General features: G+C 41.1%; 1 protein-coding gene across 2 annotated transcripts in view; it reads right to left on the bottom strand.

The window, feature by feature from the left end:
• KIF1BP (KIF1 binding protein) overlaps nt 1–19,695 on the bottom strand; it is a 54,693-nt gene extending 34,998 nt beyond the window's left edge. Inside the window, exons 1-2 of one of the 2 annotated variants that reach the window (XM_027530470.1) lie at nt 19,204–19,695; nt 13,271–13,369 (exon numbers count right to left, since the gene is read on the bottom strand). In XM_027530470.1, coding sequence (XP_027386271.1) covers nt 13,271–13,369; nt 19,204–19,629 — 525 coding nt within the window. In that variant the 5' untranslated portion in view covers nt 19,630–19,695. The other variant, XM_027530471.1, reaches the window with a different exon arrangement.
• Nucleotides 19,696–20,246: the final 551 nt, after the last annotated feature.

Raw genomic sequence — 20,246 nt, 5'->3', positions numbered from 1 at the left:
CAGGCTGTATGTAATACTGAGTCAGTGAGTACAAACAAGGAAACCCAGGACACACTTTGAAGAAGACCATTTTAAAAGAAGGTACAACTCACACAGTTTAAAAGGGAATAAAGCACTCACGAACACATGAATATGGTTATTTAGAGAGATGCAACTGAGAACTACGAAGACGTAACCACTCCCACTAGTCACAATGGCCGTGATCAACAAGTCTACAGACAATAACTGCTACAATGGGGTTTAGAAAAGGGGACCCTCTTATGGTTCTGCTGAAATGTCAATGGTAACAGCCCCTAGAGAGAACAGTATACAAGTGTCATAAACAGTCAAACCACAGCTGCCAAATGTCCCGTACTCCCACTCTTAAGAGTATGTGCACAGCAAACCAGAATTCGAAACACAAAGGCATGCAAAAGTGCACTATAGCACCTTTTACAATAACCAAGACATGGGAGCCAAAAAAACTTTCCATCGACAGTCTGACAGATAAACAAGAACTGCAGCAATGTTCACAATGCAATCTGATTAATGCATGAAAAAGACATCATCATGCCAATTTCCGGAATCTACCTGAAATTAGAGATAATCCTAAGGGAAGTAAAAAGAAACGGAAAGGCAAAAATTATATGATATTACTTACACGTGCAATTTACATGCACACCCATGAACTAACGGGGAAAACAAATGGAATAAGAGACTTGAATGTCAAATTTACGGTTGTCAAAAGAAAAGAGTAGGGAAGGGATAAACTAAGAGCTTGGGATGGACAAACCCAATCTACTCTCTACAAAACAGATAATCAATTAAGAAGCAACATCTACCAAGGGAGGTCTAATCAAAACTGTAACAACCTAACTGGAAAAGAATCTGAACATACATAGATATATGCTTATGTGTAACACAAAAAATTCTGTACACCTATACACACACAACATGTATTTAAATCCTGAGTAAGATTGAATAATATAATGAAAAATAACAATTCAAAACAAACAAAGGTGAAACACAAGCTGCTGAGTGCTTCTTCTGGCACACTGTACTGTAATTTGCAAAGCCAAAGAAGGACTGCTCTAAGGCTCTATCCACTTTTGTGGGTAACCAGAGTTGGTAGGCTGCAGTCCATGGAGTCGTGAAGAGTCAGACATGACTGAGAGACTTCACTTTCACTTTTCACTTTCATGCATTGGAGAAGGAAATGGCAACCCACTCCAGTGTTCTTGCCTGGAGAATCCCAGGGACGGGGGAGCCTGGTGGGCTGCCGTCTATGGGGTCGCACAGAGTCGAACACGACTGAAGCGACTTAGCAGCAGCAGCAGCAGCAGCAGCAGCAGAGTTGGGAATGAAGAAATGCTGCCGCCTTGTGGCCACCTCCCACAACAGCAACCTGAAAACTATAGCCTAGGGGAACAAACACAGGTATGCTGAACACGGCACCTGACTTCCAAAATTTCCAGGAGTAATTAAGTGAAAACAATGAAACATGGGCACACTATCACAAAGACAATTTCAACAGGGAAGTGCAACTCACCATGTTTAAAAAAGAATAAAGCACCCACAAATGTGAAATATGGTGATTTAGAGACATGCAACTCAGAACTGCAACGAGGTGTTTTTGAACTGTGGTGTTGGAGAAGACTCTTCAGAGTCCCTTGGACTGCAAGGAGATCCAACCAGTCCATCTTAAAGGAAATCAGTCCTGAATATTCATTGGAAGGACTGATGCTGAAGCTGAAACTCCAATACTTCGGCCACCTCATGCGAAGAGTTGACTCATCTGAAAAGACCCTGATGCTGGAAAACATTGAAGGCGGGAGAAGGGGATGACAGAGCATGAGACCGTTGGATGGCATCACTGACTCAACGGACATGAGTTTGAGTAAACTCCGGGAACTGGTGATGGACAGGGAAGTCTGGCGTGCTGCAGTCCATGGGGTCACAAAGAGTCGGACACGACTGAGCAACTGAACTGATCTCAAAACGGTCAAAATGGCCATGATCAAGAGTCTACAGACAGTAACTGCTACAATGGAGCCAAGAAGAGGGGACCTTCCTACGGTGTGGCCGAATGTCAACAGTAACAGCCACGATAAGTAAAACAGCAGCTGCCAAATGATCCCGTAGTCCCACGCTCAGTCATATGTGCACGGCAAACTCGAATTCCAAGAGACAAACATGCACAGTAGCACCTACTGCAATAAACAACACATGAAAGCCAAATGAAATTTCCATCTACAAATGAATGCATAAAGAACTGCAACATGTTCACAATGCGATCTGATTCAGGCATGAAAAAGAATAATCATGCCGATTTCCAGAACCTACCTGACACTAGATACAATCCTAATGAGGGAAGTAAGCAAGATCAGAAAGACAAAAATCATATGACATTCACTTATAGGTGCGATTTACACATGCACACCCATGATCTAACTGGAAAACAAAAACAGACTCAGAAACTTGAAAACCAAATTTATGGTTACCACGGGGGAAAGAGGTGGACAACGGGTAAATTAGGAGGAAAGGCCAAACAAATACAAACTATTATTTACAAAGCACAAAATCCAAAAAAAAAAAAAGCAGTATCTACCAAGGGAGTTATACCCAACACTCTGTATCAACCTACATGGGAAAAGAATCCAAACATGCATAGCTATATGCATATGTGTCATAGTAAAAGTTTCTGTACATCGACAACACATACAACATTATTGCAACATTATACCAAATAACGGAGAAGGCAATGGCACCCCACTCCAGTACTCTTGCCTGGAAAATCCTATGGACGGAGGAGCCTGGTGGGCTGCAGTCCATGGGGTTGCTAAGAGTCGGACACGACTGAGCGACTTCCCTTTCACTTTTCACTTTCATGCACTGGAGAAGGAAATGGCAACCCACTCCAGTGTTCCTGCCTGGAGAATCCCAGGGACGGGGGAGCCTGGTGGGCTTCCGTCTCTGGGGTCACACAGAGTCGGACACGACTGAAGCGACTTAGCAGCAGCAGCAGCATACCAAATAAATTAAAAATTAACACAAAGATTTAAAAAAAAAAATTAACACAAAGAGGTAACAAGACACAAGTTTTTGAGTGCTTCCTCCGGCTCATTCCACCCTAATTTACAACCCCAAAGCAGGACTTGCAGTAAGGCTGTGTTGGCAAAACTGGGTAACCAGAGCTGCACATCCTGTTCGTGGCCACTCACCGCAACAACGACCTGAAAACAACAGCTATTGCAGCTTAACACTCAGAAGCGCTGTGGGGCTGTAAATGATACCTGCTCCCAAAACTTCCAGGGGTAAGTAAGCGAAAAGAACGAAACTTTCAGAAAGAGAATTTCAACAGGGAAACACAACTCAGAGTATTAAAAAGAAGTACCTGCAAACAAGCATGATACAATGCATTATTAAAGACATGCAAATGCCAACTTAAACCACAGGTATCCCCTGCACTAGTCAAACGAGTCATAAGACATCTACAGACAATATCTGCTACAACGGGGTTAAGAAAAGGGGAACCCCCTCCCCATGGTGCTGCTGAAATGTCGATGGTAACAGTCCCCAGACAGAGCTGTATAAAACTGCGTTTAAAAGGTAAACCCATACCTGCCATATGATCAAGCATTCCAACTCTGCCGCAAAAAGACACACACACCCAAATGCGCACTGCAGCGCCTTTCACGACAACCAAGACACGGAAGCCACCAAAACGTCCGTCGACCCCTGAATGGGTACAGACGTGGAAAATGTCCACAATGCAATCTGACTCAGGCATGAAAAAGAATGTAATCATTCCAACTGTCAGAACATAGCTGAACCTAGAAAGAATCCTACTAAATGACATAAATCAGAATCAAAAATGCAAAAATCCTAAGATACAGGTGCAATTTACACATGCACACCCATGACTTAACCAGAAAGTATAAACAGAGCAGAGACTTGAAACCAACCTTATAGTTAAGTGAGGAAGGGATAAATAGGAGGTTGAGATGTACAAATGCAAACTATTACCTAGAAAACAGATAATCATCAAGGAGCAGTATCTCTCTAGGGAGGTCTATTCAACACTCTTGTAACATCCTATATGGGAAAAGAATGCACGTACATGTGTAACCAGAAAAGACTGTGTATACTTACACACACAATGTACTTCAAAAAAATAAAAATTAATTTAATATAAAAAAGCTCTAACAATGCACAAACTTTGGGGTGCTTCCTCTGGCACCCTGCACTTTAATTTACAACCACAAAACTAGACTTGCTCTAAGGCTCTGTTGGCCAGCTGGGGTAACCAGAGTTGGGCATGAAGAAATGCTGCCTCTTTAAGGCTGCTTCCCACAACAACAACCTAAAAGCTATTGCTATTGGAACTTAATATTCACAAGCACTAGTAGGTCTTAAATCATACCCACCTTCCAAAATTTCTAGGGAGTAACTCCTAGAAGCAAAAGAATTAAACACAGGGCACACTTTCAAGAAGACAACTTCAACAGGGAATTACAACTCACAGTGTTTAAACAAAGAAGCATCTGGAAACATTTGCAACATGTGAATTATTAGACATGCAAATCAGAACTACAAGAAGGTATTATTCCCTTGCACCAGTCAAAATGCCACGAACCAGAGGTCTACAGAGAATAAATGCCACAGTGGGATTAAGAAAAGGGGACCCTCCTATGGTGTCAGCGAAATGTCAAAGGTCACAGCCCCTAGACAGACCATTGTAAAAGTGTCTTTAAAAGGTAAAACCAAGCAGTGACGTGGCATGCAGCAGGTGAAGACGACGCACACACCCTCGCTCCTTCCGCTTTCTCGCCTCTATCTTCGAGGCAGTGGCAGCGCTGTCCACGATCTGGTCGCCAACACGCAGCTCTTTGTGCGCACCGAGGAGCTACACACTCTCGAGGTGACTAGCCAGGGGACGGTCACCCAAATCGAGGCTCATGTAGCCTCACTGGAGGGCTTCGCTCTGGAAGATCAAGTCCTGCCTCCCGGCAGGCTACTCTGAGCCACTGTGGGGTGGAGGCTCTGAGCACGCAGGAAGTAGCCGGCCGCATACCTGGAGGTAAAGCTCATGGTTCCCTAACCCATGCTGGGAAAGTAAGAGGTCAGACTCTGAAGGTGGTCAAATAAGAAAAGAAGAAACCAACGGGCCAGTCAAGAAGCATACGCAGTACTGCTGCTGCTGCTGCTAAGTCGCTTCAGTCGTGTCCGACTCTGTGTGACCCCAGAGACGGAAGCCCACCAGGCTCCCCCGTCCCTGGGATTCTCCAGGCAGGAACACTGGAGTGGGTTGCCATTTCCTTCTCCAATGCATGAAAGTGAAAAGTGAAAGGGAAGTCGCTCAGTCGTGTCTGACTCTTAGTGACTCCATGGAGTGTTTATTAATGTTGTGCCCTCCTTTGACAAGAAGAAGGACCTAGTACCAACTCTTAAGCCCTCTGTAACTTTGGTTTTCTCTAATAAAGCCACTTAGCTTTAAAAAAAAAAAATGGTAAAACCACAGCCACCATGTGATCTGGCAGCCCCACTCTTAAGAGTAAGTGCACAGCAAAGCAGACGTCCAAAAGACACAGGCACCCAAACACACACTGCAGCACCTTTTACAACAGCCACGATATGGAAGCCACCAAAATGTCCATGGACAGATTAATGGATAAAGAAGTGGAAAATGTTCACAATGTAATCTGACTCAGGCGTGAAAAAGAATGTAGCCATGCCCATCGCCAGACCATAGCTGAGACCAGAGATAATCCTACTAAGGGAAGTAAGTCAGAATCAGAAAGGCAAAAACCATGACAGCCCTTATAGGTGCAGTTCAGCAGGCACACTCACAGAGTAACTGGAAGACATAAACGGACTCAGATACCCGAAAACCAAATTTATGGTTACCACAGGGGTAGGTAGCCTGGAAGAGAGAAATTAGGAGGATGGGATGAGCAAAAACAATTACCTACAAAGCAGATCATTAACAAGCAGCAATATCTACCAAGAGAGGTCTAACCAACACTCTGTATCAAGCTATATGGGAAAAGAATCCAAACACACGTATTACACAGCTATGTGTAACAGGAAACGAGCCTGTACACCTGCAACATACACAGCATGTATTTCATGTTACTCAAAAAAAACCTCAATCTCCACTGACACTGGATTGGATAAAGATGTGGTACATACATAACACAGAATATTTCTCAGCCATTAAAAAGAATGAAATAATGAAATAATGGACCAAGAGTGTCATATTGAGTGAAGTCAGTCACGTAGAGGAGACATATAGTATGACATCTTTAATATATGTGGAATCTATAGAGAAACGATACAAATGAACTTCCTTACAAAACAAAGGGACTCACAGACTTATAAAACTAACTTGCAGTCGCTGGGGGGGAAAGGGCAAAGGGATAGTTAGGGAGATTGGAATAGACGTGTTCCCACTGCTATATTTAAAACTGATAACCAATAAGGACCTATTGTATAGCACAAGGAACTCTGTTCAATGTTACGTGGCAGGCTGGATGGCAGGGAAGTTTTGGGAGCACGGATACACGTACATGTATGAAGGAGTCCCTTCACTGTTCACCTGAAACTGTCTTATCATTGTTAATCAGCTATACCCCAATACAAAATAAAAAATTCAAAAGAAAACAAATTAACCCAAAGAGAGGCAATGAGACACAAGCTTTGGGGTGCTTCTTCCTGCACACTGCACTGTAACTTAAAACCCCAAAGGAGGACTTACTCTAAGCCTCTGCTGGCTAGCTGGCGTAACTAGAGGTGCGATGGAGAAATATTTCCACATTGAGACCATTTCCCACAACAGTAACCTGAAAGCTATTGCTATGGGAACTTAATATTCACAAGCACTGGTGGGCTGTTTCAATACCTGCCCTCCAAAATTTCCAGAGGTGATTAAGTGAAAAGAATTAAACACAGAGCATACTTTCAACAAGACAATTTCAACAGAGAAGTATAACTCACAGTATTTTTTAAAAGAGCACCCACAAACATGCACAATATGGTGAATTATTAGAGACATGCAAATCAAAAGTACAACGAGGTATCCCCTCACACCAGTCAAATTGGCCATAATCAGCTCTACAGAAGACAATCACTGTTACAATAGGGTTAAGGGTACCCTCCCTTGTGCTGCTGAGATGTCAACAGAAACAGCCACCAGACAGAACAGTATAAAAGTGCCTTTAACAGTAAAACCGCAGCTGCCGTATGATCCTGTACTCTCACTCCAAAGACTAAGTGCCACAATCCAGACTTTGAAAAGACACAGGCACCGCAGGACCTTTTACAACAGCCAAAACACGGAAGCACCGAAATGCCCACTGACAGTTGATGAAAAGGTGAAACATTCACAATGCAATCTGACCTGGCATGAAAAAGAATGTAATCGTTCCAATTGCTGGCTCATAGCTGAACCTAGAGATAATCCTACTAAGTGAAGTAAGGCAGAATCTGAAAGGCAAGTATCACATGTCACTTATAGGTGCAATTTACACGTGCACATCCATGCATGTCTTCTTACCAAAGAAAGAAGCATGGAAGGAATAATTAAGAAGCTTGGGATGAACAAATACAATCTATTTCCTACAAAACAGACAATCAACAAAGAGCAGTATCTACCAAGGGAGGTCTACTCAACACACTGTATTAACCTGTATCGTAAAGAATCCAAACACACGTAGATAAATGTGCATGTGTAATAGGAAATGATTCTATACGCTACAACGCACACAACATGTATTTCCAAGTTACACCAAAAAAAATAAATAAGAGACATAATGAGAAATGAATTTGGGGTGCTTCTTCTGGCGCACTGCACTCGGTAACTTACAACCCCAAAGCCAGATTTGCCCTAAGGCAAGCCCAGGTATGTGGAGGTGGGTGTGAGAAAACGCTGCCTCCTTGTGGACCTTTCCCGCAACAGCAACCTGAAATCTGCTGCCTCCGAGAACTGTCAGTTCAGTCGCAATGAGTCAGACACAACTGAGTGACTTCGCTTTTTCTTTCTATAGTTCCTTTTGGAGAAGGAAATGGCAATCCATTTCCTTCCTTCAGGCAAGGCCGTGTTCTTGCCTGAAGAATGCCATGGACGGAGGGGCCCGGTGGGCTACAGTCTATGGGGTTGCAAAGAGTCGGACACGACTAAGCAACTAACACACACACACACACAAGCAAGCGAAATGAATTAAACACAGGGCACATTTTCAAGAAGACAATTTTAACAGAGAAGTCCAACTCAGTGTTTTTAAAAAAAAAAAAGCACCCAGAAACAGGCGCAATATGATGAATTATTAAAGACATGCAAATCAAAAGGTATCCCCTCACATCAATCAAAATGGTCATAATCAAGAAGTCTACAGACAATAACGGCTACAACAGAGTTAAGAAAAGGGGACCCTCTGATGCTAACAGCCACTAGAGTACACTATAACAGTGCCTTTCAAAGGTAAAATCACAGCCACCCTATGACCTGGCGATCACACTCCTAAGAGTATGTGTGCAGCAAACCAGACTCTGAACAGACTCATGCACCCAAACGAATACTACAGCACTATTTACAACAGCCAAGTCATGGAGGCCACCGAAATGCCCACAGACAGATAAGTGGATAAACAACTGACACGTGCACAGAATCAAACAAAACTCAGCTATGAAAAAACATACAAAATGATGCTATTTGCAGTAACCTACAGTCCACGGGGTCGCAAAGAGTCGGACACAATTGGGCGACTTCACTTCATGGACTTGTACATAATTTTAGTAAGTGAAGTAATTCAGAGAAAGATATAATATGATATTACTTGTAGATGGAATAGGTTAAAAAAAAATTGACACCAATGCACTAATTTGCAAAAATGAAACAAACATTCAAACTTCAGAAACAAACTTAACAGTCACCAAGGAGAAAGGTGGTGGACAGGATATATTACGAGGTTTGGATCAACCTATACACACTAATCTGTATGAAACAGATAGTCAACAAAGGCTTACTGTGTAGCAAGAGGGGTGTTCTAAGCAGTCTTTAATCATCTGTATGTGAAACGAACTGAAGATGAATACATAAGTGCGTATTTACCTGAAGAAGACTCTGTAAACCTAGAACAAATACCACGCTGTAAATCAAGTTTACATCACTAAGAAATTCATATTAAATTTTAAAAAAAACAAGGAGTTTTGAGACACGAACTTTTGGGTGTTTATTCTGGCACATTTCACTCTAATTTACAACCCGGGAAAAGGAATTCCCCTAAGGCTCTAGTTACTGCAATAGGAAGAGCTGGGTGTGAAGAAATTCAGCCACCCTGTGACCATTTCCCAAAACAGCAACTGAAAATCGACTGTGCAGCACAGGGAACTCTACTAAACACTCTGTAATGGCCTAAATGGGAGAGAAGCTAAAACGTGTAGATATATGTATATGTATAACTGATTCACTTTGCTGTATACCTGAAACCAAAACAACATATAAATATACTGTACTCCAATAAAATTTTTAATTCTGTTGAGAGTAGATCTTAAGATTCTCATCACAAGAAAAAAATTCTAAAAATGTGTGGTGATGAATACTAATCAGGCTTACTATGATCATTTCAAAATATACACATATATTGAATCATTATGTTGTACACTTTCAACCAACATTATACGTCAATGATAACTCAAAAAGCTTTAACATAAAAGAGCAAATTAGCAAGAAAACACAAAAATTGAATAAATATGCATAAAAAGTATGCACACTTTCAAGAGAAAATACAAAAATGAAAATAATACTTTAAAATTACCATTTTAATCAAGGAAATTCAAGTTAAAATGAGACATTTTGCCTATATTAGCAAAGAATTTTTTCAAATCTATGTAGGGAATATGTGTGAAGGAGATGAGAATGCTCATATACCAGTGGTGTAAGAATACATCGGGAGACTTTTTGTAGCAATTTTATAATGACTGACATGCTTATAAAATGGTCATCTTCCAAATACTGTATAGCATCACTGATTATCAAGAAACCATCACTCACTGGTTATCAAGAAATAGATACTGTTCTAGATGCTGCAGTGAATACAACAGCAAAAACATCCTTGTCATCCTGGGGCATACACTCTAGTACTGAAGATGGGTGATGAATAAAATATTAAAATGAATAATATGTTAGTGACAAGTGCAAAGCAAAAAAAGCTGGAAAGCCGGGGCAGGGTAGGAAGTATTAGGGAGGCGTGGTTTGCAGTGTGAGGTGAGTAGCCAGTGAGTCCTCCTTGGATGGGAGACATGTGAGTCAAGATCCGAAGAAAATGAGGGAGCGACCCAGACAGATATCTAGGGGAAGAGCAGTATTAGCAGAGGAAACAAAGTGCAGGGGTCCTGAGCTGGGAGCTTATCTGGTGAGTTTTAGGAACAGCAAGGTCAGTGTAGCTAGAACAGAATGAGACGGGGAGAGTAGCAGATGAAATTAGAGAAGTAACTGTAGCCAGATCAGAAAATGAACTTGTAGGTTTTCATGGGTCTTCAGAGTCTACTGAGTAGGATGGGAAAACCATTGAAAAATCTGAAGAAAGGAGTGATGTGATCTGATTTACCTTTGAACACGGCTGAGAACAGACTGAAGGGGGTATAATAGCAGGAAGACCAACAAGAAGGTTACAGCAAGAGATGATGGTGATAGCAGTGGTCTGATTCTAGATATTACTTTGCCAACAAAGGTCTGTCTAGTCAAAGCTATGGTTTTTCCAGTAGTCATGTATGGATGTGAGAGTTGGACCATAAAGAAAGTTGAGCGCCGAAGAATTGAGGCTTTTGAACTACAGTGTTGGAGAAGACTCTTCAGAGTCCCGTGGACTGCAAGGAGATCAACCAGTCAATTCTAAAGGAAATCACTTCTGAATATTCATTGGAAGGACTGATGCTGAAGCTGAAGCTCCAATACTTTGATGGCCACCTGATGAGAAGAACTGACTCATTGGAAAAGTCCCTGATCTGGGAACAACTGAAGGCAGGAGGAGAAGGAAACGACAGAGGATGAGATGATTTGATGGCATCACTGACTCGATGGACATGAGTCTGAGCAAGCTCCAGGAGTTGGTGATGGACAGAGAAGCCTGGTGTGCTGCAGTCCATATGGTCACAAAGAATTGGACACGACTGAGCAACTCAACTGACTGATTCTAGACCTAACTTAAAAGTAAAACCAAAGGGACTTCCTCAGTGATCCAGTGGCTAAGACTCCACACTCCCAACGCAGGAGGCTTGGATTAGGCCCCTGGTTGGAGAGCTAGATTCGCACGCCACAAGATTCCACACGCCACAACAAAGATAAAGATCCCAAGTGCCGCAACTAAGACCCAGCACAGCCAAATAAATAAATAAATATTAAAAAATAAAAGTTAAGCCAAAAGAATCTGCTGAGACGGTGAGTAGGAGAGAAGTCTCCAAGGTTTCAGGCCTCAAGGTGTTCATCGCAAGCAAGGTAGGAAGGGGAAGGTATCAGAAGCCCAATGTTAGACAGTAGTTTTAGAGATACCTACCTTCCTCATAAAAAGTGCAACTGTCAAATCAGCAGTTTGGAATCAGAGAGGTACAGACTGGGGATATAATTTGGGAGTCATCAGTATAGAGATGGTATTTAGAACAAAGAAGTGAATGTAGATGGAAAGAGACACCCAAAAACACTGAACTCTGGGTACCCCACTGTTTAGAGGTTGGAGATAAAAAGATGAAGCAACAAGAACTGAGAAGAAGGGAAAACAAACACGTGGAAGCTAAATAAAAGAAGCAGTCGGACTTCCCTGGTGGTCCAGTGGTTAAGAATCTACCTGTCAATGCAGAAGACATAGGTTCAACCCCTGGTCTGGGAAGATGCTGCACAGCAACTGAGCCTGTGAGCCACAACTACTGAGCCCACGCCTGGAGCCCACACTCTGCAACAACAGAAGCCACCGCAGTGAGAAGCTTATGTACTGCAGCCAGAGAAAGCCCTCGTGCGGCAATGAAGACCCAGCCCCAGCGTGGCCAAAAATGAAGAAATAAAAATACAACTTGGTATAAAAGAAAAAAAGAAGTATGTCAAGGAAGAGAGACTACCCAACTGAGCCAGAGGCCAGACTGAATAACTATGCCAAACGCTCAAGATGAAGACTAAGAATTTACTACTGAATTTAGCAATATATGAATCACTAGTGAAACTGGTAAAACATTGATTCTTAATCTTGAGTTTGAAAAACCTCAAAATACCTGGTTATTTAAAAAACTGCTACACATAGCCTCAGAACAAAATTAACTAAATCCATTTTAATTTCACAAGACTGCTAATATTTTGTAACAGACTTCACTTTTTAGAGCAGTGTTAAGGTCACAGTGAAGCTGAGAAGAAGGTACAGAGATTTTCTATTGACCTCCCTGCCCCCAACATGTACGGCCTCCTCCAGAAAGTCAAGGGGTGCATAAAATTTATTAAGGAAATGAATGGCAACCCAGAGGTGTTACAAAGTTCACCTCTGTAGGACGGTGAGCCTCTAAAGCCCAAGTTTTCAACGTGGCTCTCTAGAGCCCTAGAACTAGTCCTACGGCACCTCTTGTGCTACCACAGCAGGGAGGGAAGAAGGTATCTGTAGTGGATTGGGCTCAGGCTTCTTCTGACCTGTTTCACCACAGTAGCTCTACCAAGTTTTATATATTGTATTTCAGAAGGGTTTTACAATTCAAAAAAATAAAGTTATCGAAAATCACTGCCCTGAAGCAGTGCTTCTCAAAGTGCAGTAGCCAAACCAGTAGCAGCAGTCGCACCCGGTTAAAAAGGTACCAACCCAGACCTACTCACTCAGAGTCAGGGGTGTGAGCACTGTATTTTAACAAGTTCTCCAGGTGACTCTGATACATGCTGAAACTTGAGAACCAGTGCCTCCAAAATTTCAGATATTTTGCTTAAGTACTGATAGCTGTTTGCTTTCCTCTAAGCCCTGCTATCCTCAGTAGAAATCAAAATAGAAATTTTGCAAGTATCAGTATTTCAGGATATTAGAATAATATTTCTTATACAGTAATACTTGAAATAGACCTTATCCAAGGATTATTTTTAAGAATGCTAAAGTCTTTAATAAAAAATATTAAATAATTTTAGCTATTAGGTGACCACATAGACAGTTGTATAAAGACATCCCAAAGCACACTGAAAAGTCATATTGTAGTATTAGGAATGAGGAATTCTTAACACCAATTCTTAACTAGTTTCAATCAAAGATTAAAATTTATCTGACATGCAACATACCTCTTTCATATACTGATTATATAGAGCTTCGGATGATTCTAGATAAGCTTGTGCAGTTTCAATTTCTTCTCTTTCAGACCACAAGATACCCAGGTTATTCTGGAAAATAAAAAGAGAAAAAAATGACAATATAAATCATCCAATAAGGTAGTTTTCATAGTTTCAAAGTCAATGCTTACCTAAATAGTACTAGTGTCTGATTAACAATGAATTAATTATTCATAATACTATTGTCCTTATGTCACAGGAGGAAGGAAGAAGAAGAGGAAGAGAAGTCGCTCAGTCATGTCCGACTCTTTGTGACTCCATGGACTGTAGCCTACCAGGCTCCTCCATCCATGGGATTTCCCAGTCAAGAGTACTGGAGTGGGTAGCCATTTCCTTCTCCAGGGAATCTTCCTGACCCAGGGATCGAACCCAGGTCTCTTGCACTGCAGACAGATGCTTTACCATCTGAGCCACCGGGGAAGAACAGGAGACAGTCACTAAATTGGGTTCCCCAATGATTCCTGCCTTCTGGTGTTCGTGCCCTTGTACAATCTCTTCCCTTTAAGTCTGGGCTAGATTTAGGGACTTGCTTCTAACAAACAGAACACGGCAACAGTGATGGATGGTCCCCTCCAACATCAAGTTACAAAACACTATGGTTCCATTTTGGGTGCTCCCTCTTGCTGTTCTCTCTGAGGGAAGTCAAATGCCATATTTTGAGCCACATTATGGTGTCAAGGAACTAAGAGAAGTCAACAGTCAGGGCCTCAGACCAACAGCCTGTATGAATCCTGCCAAGAACCACACAAGTGAGCTCGGATTCTCTAGTTAAACCTTCCAGCGCAGCCCCAGCAGGCCAATAGTCTGATGACAGACCTTGAGCTAGGGGCAAGCCAGCCTGGATTCCTGTTATCTCAGTAATTAAGTTTCAAGCTGCTGAATTTGGGGGTACAATGTTACATTTTAAAAACTAAGTCAGTTTTCCCTCTGCTACACAACTCTTTTATCATAGGGCAAATCAGGCCTGTGCTGAAGACTAGCTCCTGCTTAGACAATGGGATTAGTCAGCCTCCCAACCCTCAGGACAGTCTTTCAGGCACAGGGATTCTGCTGAGGCTGGGCTTCTACCATCTTTTTTGCTTACTCCCCCAGAGAGAAGGGAACAGGATAAGGAAACAATGTTTTCAAAGCAAATTCTTAACCTTGGCCCAAGAACCCACAAGTTACCCACGAAGAGAATTCAGAGTCTATGAATGTGGATGGGGAAACATTACAAAGTCATTTTCACTATATCCTCTTACAATTTAGCATTTTTCTTTTCAGGTATGAAGGCAGGAAACAAAATGTAACAGTGTTACAGTACCTGGGGTTTTGTGGTCTATAGAAGTGAAAAAAATCTTTGTATTATAGCTCACAGATATCTCAAACTATCATTAATATTCAATAATACTTTAAAATTATATTTAAAAACATGTTATTTAATGGACTCATAAGGAACCTTATATATCACTATATCATACATTTGTTTTAAAAAATATTTTGATAACTTCAATATTACTGGTTTCTTTTGCAACCCTCTACATTTTATTTATACATTTAAAATTATTATTCTGTTTCATGAAATACAGGCTTCAGTAGACTGCAAAAGGGGCATGTGGCAGACACAAAAAAATGTTTCGAAATCCTACAGTTTAAAGGTAATATGATTGCTGCCCTGGAACACAGACCTCTGGTCCTATGGCCTTACATAGTATACCTATTCTAGTTTTTTGGGTTTTTTTTAAGTGACTTGATCAGTTCTCAGTGTCTAGAGCTGCAGGTAGGTTATGGTGATAAATTACTGAGATGGGGCAATTCTCTCCTCTGTATTTCTTTGCAGTACCCTGGGGAAGCTTAAAGACTCAGTACTAATTTAATGATTATTCTGCCCATCCAGCCTCAAGAGAATATAATCTCCCTTAAAACTCATTTCTTGAATTTAGAAATGAATCCACAAGTTACCTTTTCTCACCCCCTGGGTCAATTCATTTTTCGTCTGAGACACTCCATTTGGCCATGACACCAGTAAACGCAAACCCAGCAGACTGTACCTAACTAGAGAAGTATCTACTACCAGGAACTAGTTAGCCACATTTACTCTATTTAGATGGGATGGTGATGCATTTAGGCTGCTAGATCCAGGGTAAGCTCTGCCACAGAAAGCACCAACTCTGGTGTGTAAATCTGAAACCAAGTAGAGACCTAGAGTGTGTCTAGAAATGACACAGGTTTTCCTTCTGAACCATAACTTACTGAGGTCCTGAAGTTAAGGACCATGCAAGGGATCTAAAACTGACCTGACTTTTCAAAATACTGTTAATGTTTTGCTTCAGTGTTTCCTCCACAGAGGTAATCTTTTTTTTGATGTGCTAATTATTTTTACAATATAAATCCCATAATATATCAGAAAGTACTGTATCATTCACAGAGCATCACCATGTTCCTGCCCTTGGGATAACAGAATAGGTAAGGGAAAAAACTGAATCAAAAACAGCTAAAGAAGTACTACTAGTGAATTCTACCAAACACGTAAGGAAAAAATAATACCAAGTCTACACAAATTCATCCAGAAAAACAAAGAGGAAAGAATAGTTCCTCTATACCAAAGACATAACAAGAAACTACAGACTGATATCCTTCATGAACAAAGATACAAAAAATACTAACAAAATTTTAGCAAATTCCATCCAACAGTACATAAAAAGGGTAATATCTGACCCAACTTTGGCTTGGCAAAATCTCCAAGTGGAGTTTATCACAGGAAAGAAAGGTTGGCTTAACATTAGAAAAATCAATCAATGTAATTCACCATATTAACAGACAAAAGAAAAAAAAATTAAAAAGATTATCTCTGATGCAGCAATGAAATGATGATGATCAGTGAAAGAAGTCAGACAAAAGAAGAGCATACACCATATAAGTCCATTATGAAATTCTAGAAAATGTGGGGGAGGAGGGCAAGAAGGGAAAGAGAATACAGGAGCGAGTGAGGGGTTACAAATGCACCTGCACAAAGAAACTTTTAGTGGTGATGGATCTGATCATTACTGTGATTGCCGTGACTGTTTCATGGGAATACAGAGATGTCGAAATTCATCAAATTGTATACTTAGATACTTGCTGTTTAATATGTCTGCTGTACCTCAGTAAAGCTGAGGTCCTCCTTAAACATATATGTCCTGGCAGTGGGGAGAACAATCTACTAATTTGTCAAGTTAAATTTTGCTCAGCATGATAATGCAAGTGTGTATTTCTGAACCAACATAAATCATTTCTAAAGGCTGCATACTGCTCTTCTATGTGGATGTACCAGTACTTATTTAACTACAAAGCTAAACTACAAAGCTAATTTAACTACAAAACTAAAAAATGTTTATTTTATTCTTTTCTTTTTTAAATTAACAACGATATGACAAACATCCATGTTAACAGACTTTTGCATACCTGTCTCAATATTATTTTACAATACTGATGGGAAATTTTTAAGTCAAAGTCTTGACTCAGATACCTACTGATCTCCAGAAAGTTCTATGGATTTATATTTCCACCAATAATTATGCTAATGGACAGTATCCATCTCCTCATAGTTTCTCCAAAAATGAATGCAATCAATATCTTTAATAATCTCTGCCAATGTGATACAATTATTCTATACCATCCTTTCAGTCTGCTTTATATTAGTAAGGTCAAATCTCTCATCAAAGTAAATATTAAATGTAATAAAAGGCCCCTGTAATAAACAGATCAGCTGAGCAGTAGACTTCAGAAACAGACTAGCATAAGCCGAATCTAAATAATCTTGCCACTGAGGAACATGGTATATCACTTCTTTTAAGATTATCAGTTCTATTATCCCACCCTTTGTAAATGTAATTTCTAAAAATAACACTTTTAACAAATTATTGCTTATAGACAGAATACTATTGATATTATATATTTACCATATAACCTCCTGGTTTGGTTTTGTTAACCTCCTGTTTCATCAAACAGTTCTAAGACTTTTATAGTTGATGACTTTAGGTATACATAAATCACATTAAAAAAAATGATTTTTATTTTAAAAGATTGATACTATTTTTTGCTTTCTATATTACTGCAATGGCCAGAACTTCTAATCAAGATTTTGTTCCTGGTTTTACTAAAAATATCTATAATAATTCACCATTCAGAAAAAGCTGGCTGTTCAAAATGCTGTAAATCATTGAATGTAAGATGTTACAATTTTTAAGACACAATTATTTTATGTATCAACAAGAAAACACTGCCAAGTAAATTTTGACATAAAATCAATCAGCTGTAAGATGGATCCTGATTTCAGAGATATTAATATACTTAAGAACATGCACATTAAAAGTCACAAAAGTACAGTAAATACTGGAGACCTATATTACATAAATTATTTTAAAAGAAATGCAACATCTTATCCTTTGGCTTTCTTACTAGGTGCTTTGTAGAGGCCTGTGTATTATGAAAAAGCGTGTTGAAAAGGTAGAGGAGCCTCTCCTCTGCTGCCTTTGTTGCTAAAAGAAAAACTTCTGTTTTCAGGATGAGAGGCTTTCATTGAAGGAAAAAAGGTAGGAAAAAAAAAAAAAAAGAAGGTTTCTATTTTTGAGATAGGGAAGGAATTTTTAAAATCTTCATTAAGATCTTAGGAGGAGAAGGCAATGGCACCCCACTCCAGTACTCTTGCCTGGAAAATCCCATGGACAGACGAGCCTGGGAGGCTGCAGTCCATGGGGTCACTGGGAGTTGGACACGACTGAGCGCCTTCACTTCACTTTGCACTTTCACGCATTGGAGAAGGAAATGGCAACCCACTCCAGTGTTCTTGCCTGGAGAATCCCAGGATGGGGGAGCCTGGTGGGCTGCCGTCTATGGGGTCGCACAGAGTAAGACACGACTGAAGCGACTTAGCAGCAAGATCTTAGGAAGCCAAATGGTTGAAGAAAATTTCAAATAATTGAGATTTTGTTTGAATTCAACATCTTATGGATTTCATTAGATCATTCATCCACTCAACAAACAAACCAAAAATGGTCTTTTATGTGCCAGGGACTGAGATTACAAATAATAAGCAAAAAAGAGCTATAGTTCCTGTTATTATGTAGCTTTTAATTTAATTGGGCCATGATAACAGAATATGTCCTATACAATGTCCTTTTTAACTCTGAGACCTACTAAGATCAACTGAGGTAAATGTTCCCTGGATCACATATACTAGGAACTGGAACTACTGAACGTAAGGGTTTGTGAGCTAACTTAAGCAAAGTACGTGACACAAAAGTTCATACGTATTTGTATTCTGAACTGTTATGTTCCCAACGAGAACGTCAGATTTATTTCTTAATAAACCAAGCACCAGAGAAATACGAAACAGTTAAGTATTAAAGAAATCAAACGTATTAGGAGGAAGTCAGTTCAGAATACAACGATACAAAGAAAGTTAGTAAAACTATGAAGTGAATCTTGAAATCGGTTTTGAAGAGTGGGTAGGAATTCCCTGAGAAGCAAACGAATGACTATGGCAAGACAGACATCTTATTTCAAATTAAGAATGCACTCTAATTATTCTCTACAATTTCCTTGAGATCTGAAATTAATAAACAAATTACTTCGGGTTTTTAATAGAATGAACTGGATTTGGAAAGGTGGAGGGTTGGAAAGAGCATTTACAATGTAGGAGGGTCTTGGGTAACCGATGCGTTGACTACGACTAAGTGAAGCAATGTGATGAAGGAGTAAGCGAAGAGGATGGAGACGGATTTTGGAGGCCGCTTACCACAGAGGTTTGAAAACGTGGGGACAAATTGTGCCTTATTACGTTTGCCTTTGGTCTCGGCAAGAGTTGAGGCCCCTCTCCACCCATTGGCCTCCGGCCAACAGCAGCGGGCCCGCATCTTTCTCACCTGCGCCTGGATGTAGAGGGAGACGCAGTCGTGCGACAGTCGGTACTTGCGCAGTAGCCGCAGACATTTTACCAGATGCTCCTCCCCCGCCGACAACTCCTCGGTGTCAATGTGGTTCACCCCGAGATGGAACTCAATAACCGCTCGCCTCACTGCTCCCTGGGCGACGGGCCCCTCGGCCTCCACCAATTCAGCCGGCAGCCCCAAAGCGTGTTCCCCCGCGCCCAAGCTATCATCGGCCTGCGGTCGCTCATCCTCGTCCTCAGGAGCGGGTCCCAATAGCGCTTTAACCTCTTCCAGCAGCGCCCGGGCGCTGTATTTCGACTTGTACGGTTCCTTCTCCGGGTTTTTATGCAGTTCCACCCGTGATAAGGCCAGTGCAGTCTGGAATTTCTCACGAATCTCGTCCCACGGAGAATCCGCCATAGCGGCCTGGTCAGCCTCGGTTTCAATTGGGACTCCCGCCTTCCTTCTCTTTTGCGACGCTTCACTTACGGCCGCTACAGCCCTGCGCCTGCGCAGTGCGGAACGCCAGCCAATGACGTACTGCCGGGGAACAGCAGTAAGCTTTGCAGTGACCAATGGGAAGGCGTAGTCGTCACCACAGCAACCGTTGTCATGGAAAGGAAGCTGTCCGAAGGCATTACCATTTCCAGCCCAGTCCCTCCCTCTGCGGCAGGGAGTCTCTCTTGCTTACTGGTGATATCGATTGACCAACAGATCACAAGGAAATGTTTACAAACATAGCTGGGTAACTACTCTCGTTAATTGCTATAAGCTGAAAGGCAGAAACGTTTTGACAGTATATAACCCAGCCCATCAGTGGATAAAAATGTAACAAGGATCCGTGTATTGTTATTAATGTATAGCCTCTATGAATGTCACCCTGTTTATTTAACTTATATGCAGAGTACATCATGAGAAACGCTGGACTGGAAGAAACACAAACTGGAATCAAGATTGCAGGGAGAAATATCAATAACCTCAGATATGCAGATGACACCACCCTTATGGCAGAAAGTGAAGAACTAAAAAGCCTCTTG

Source organism: Bos indicus x Bos taurus, chromosome 28, assembly GCF_003369695.1.
Source record: "Bos indicus x Bos taurus breed Angus x Brahman F1 hybrid chromosome 28, Bos_hybrid_MaternalHap_v2.0, whole genome shotgun sequence".
NCBI classification, from domain to species: Eukaryota; Metazoa; Chordata; class Mammalia; order Artiodactyla; family Bovidae; genus Bos; species Bos indicus x Bos taurus.
Note: the sequence above shows the minus strand (reverse complement) of the source record. Positions and strands in the feature narration are given on the sequence as shown.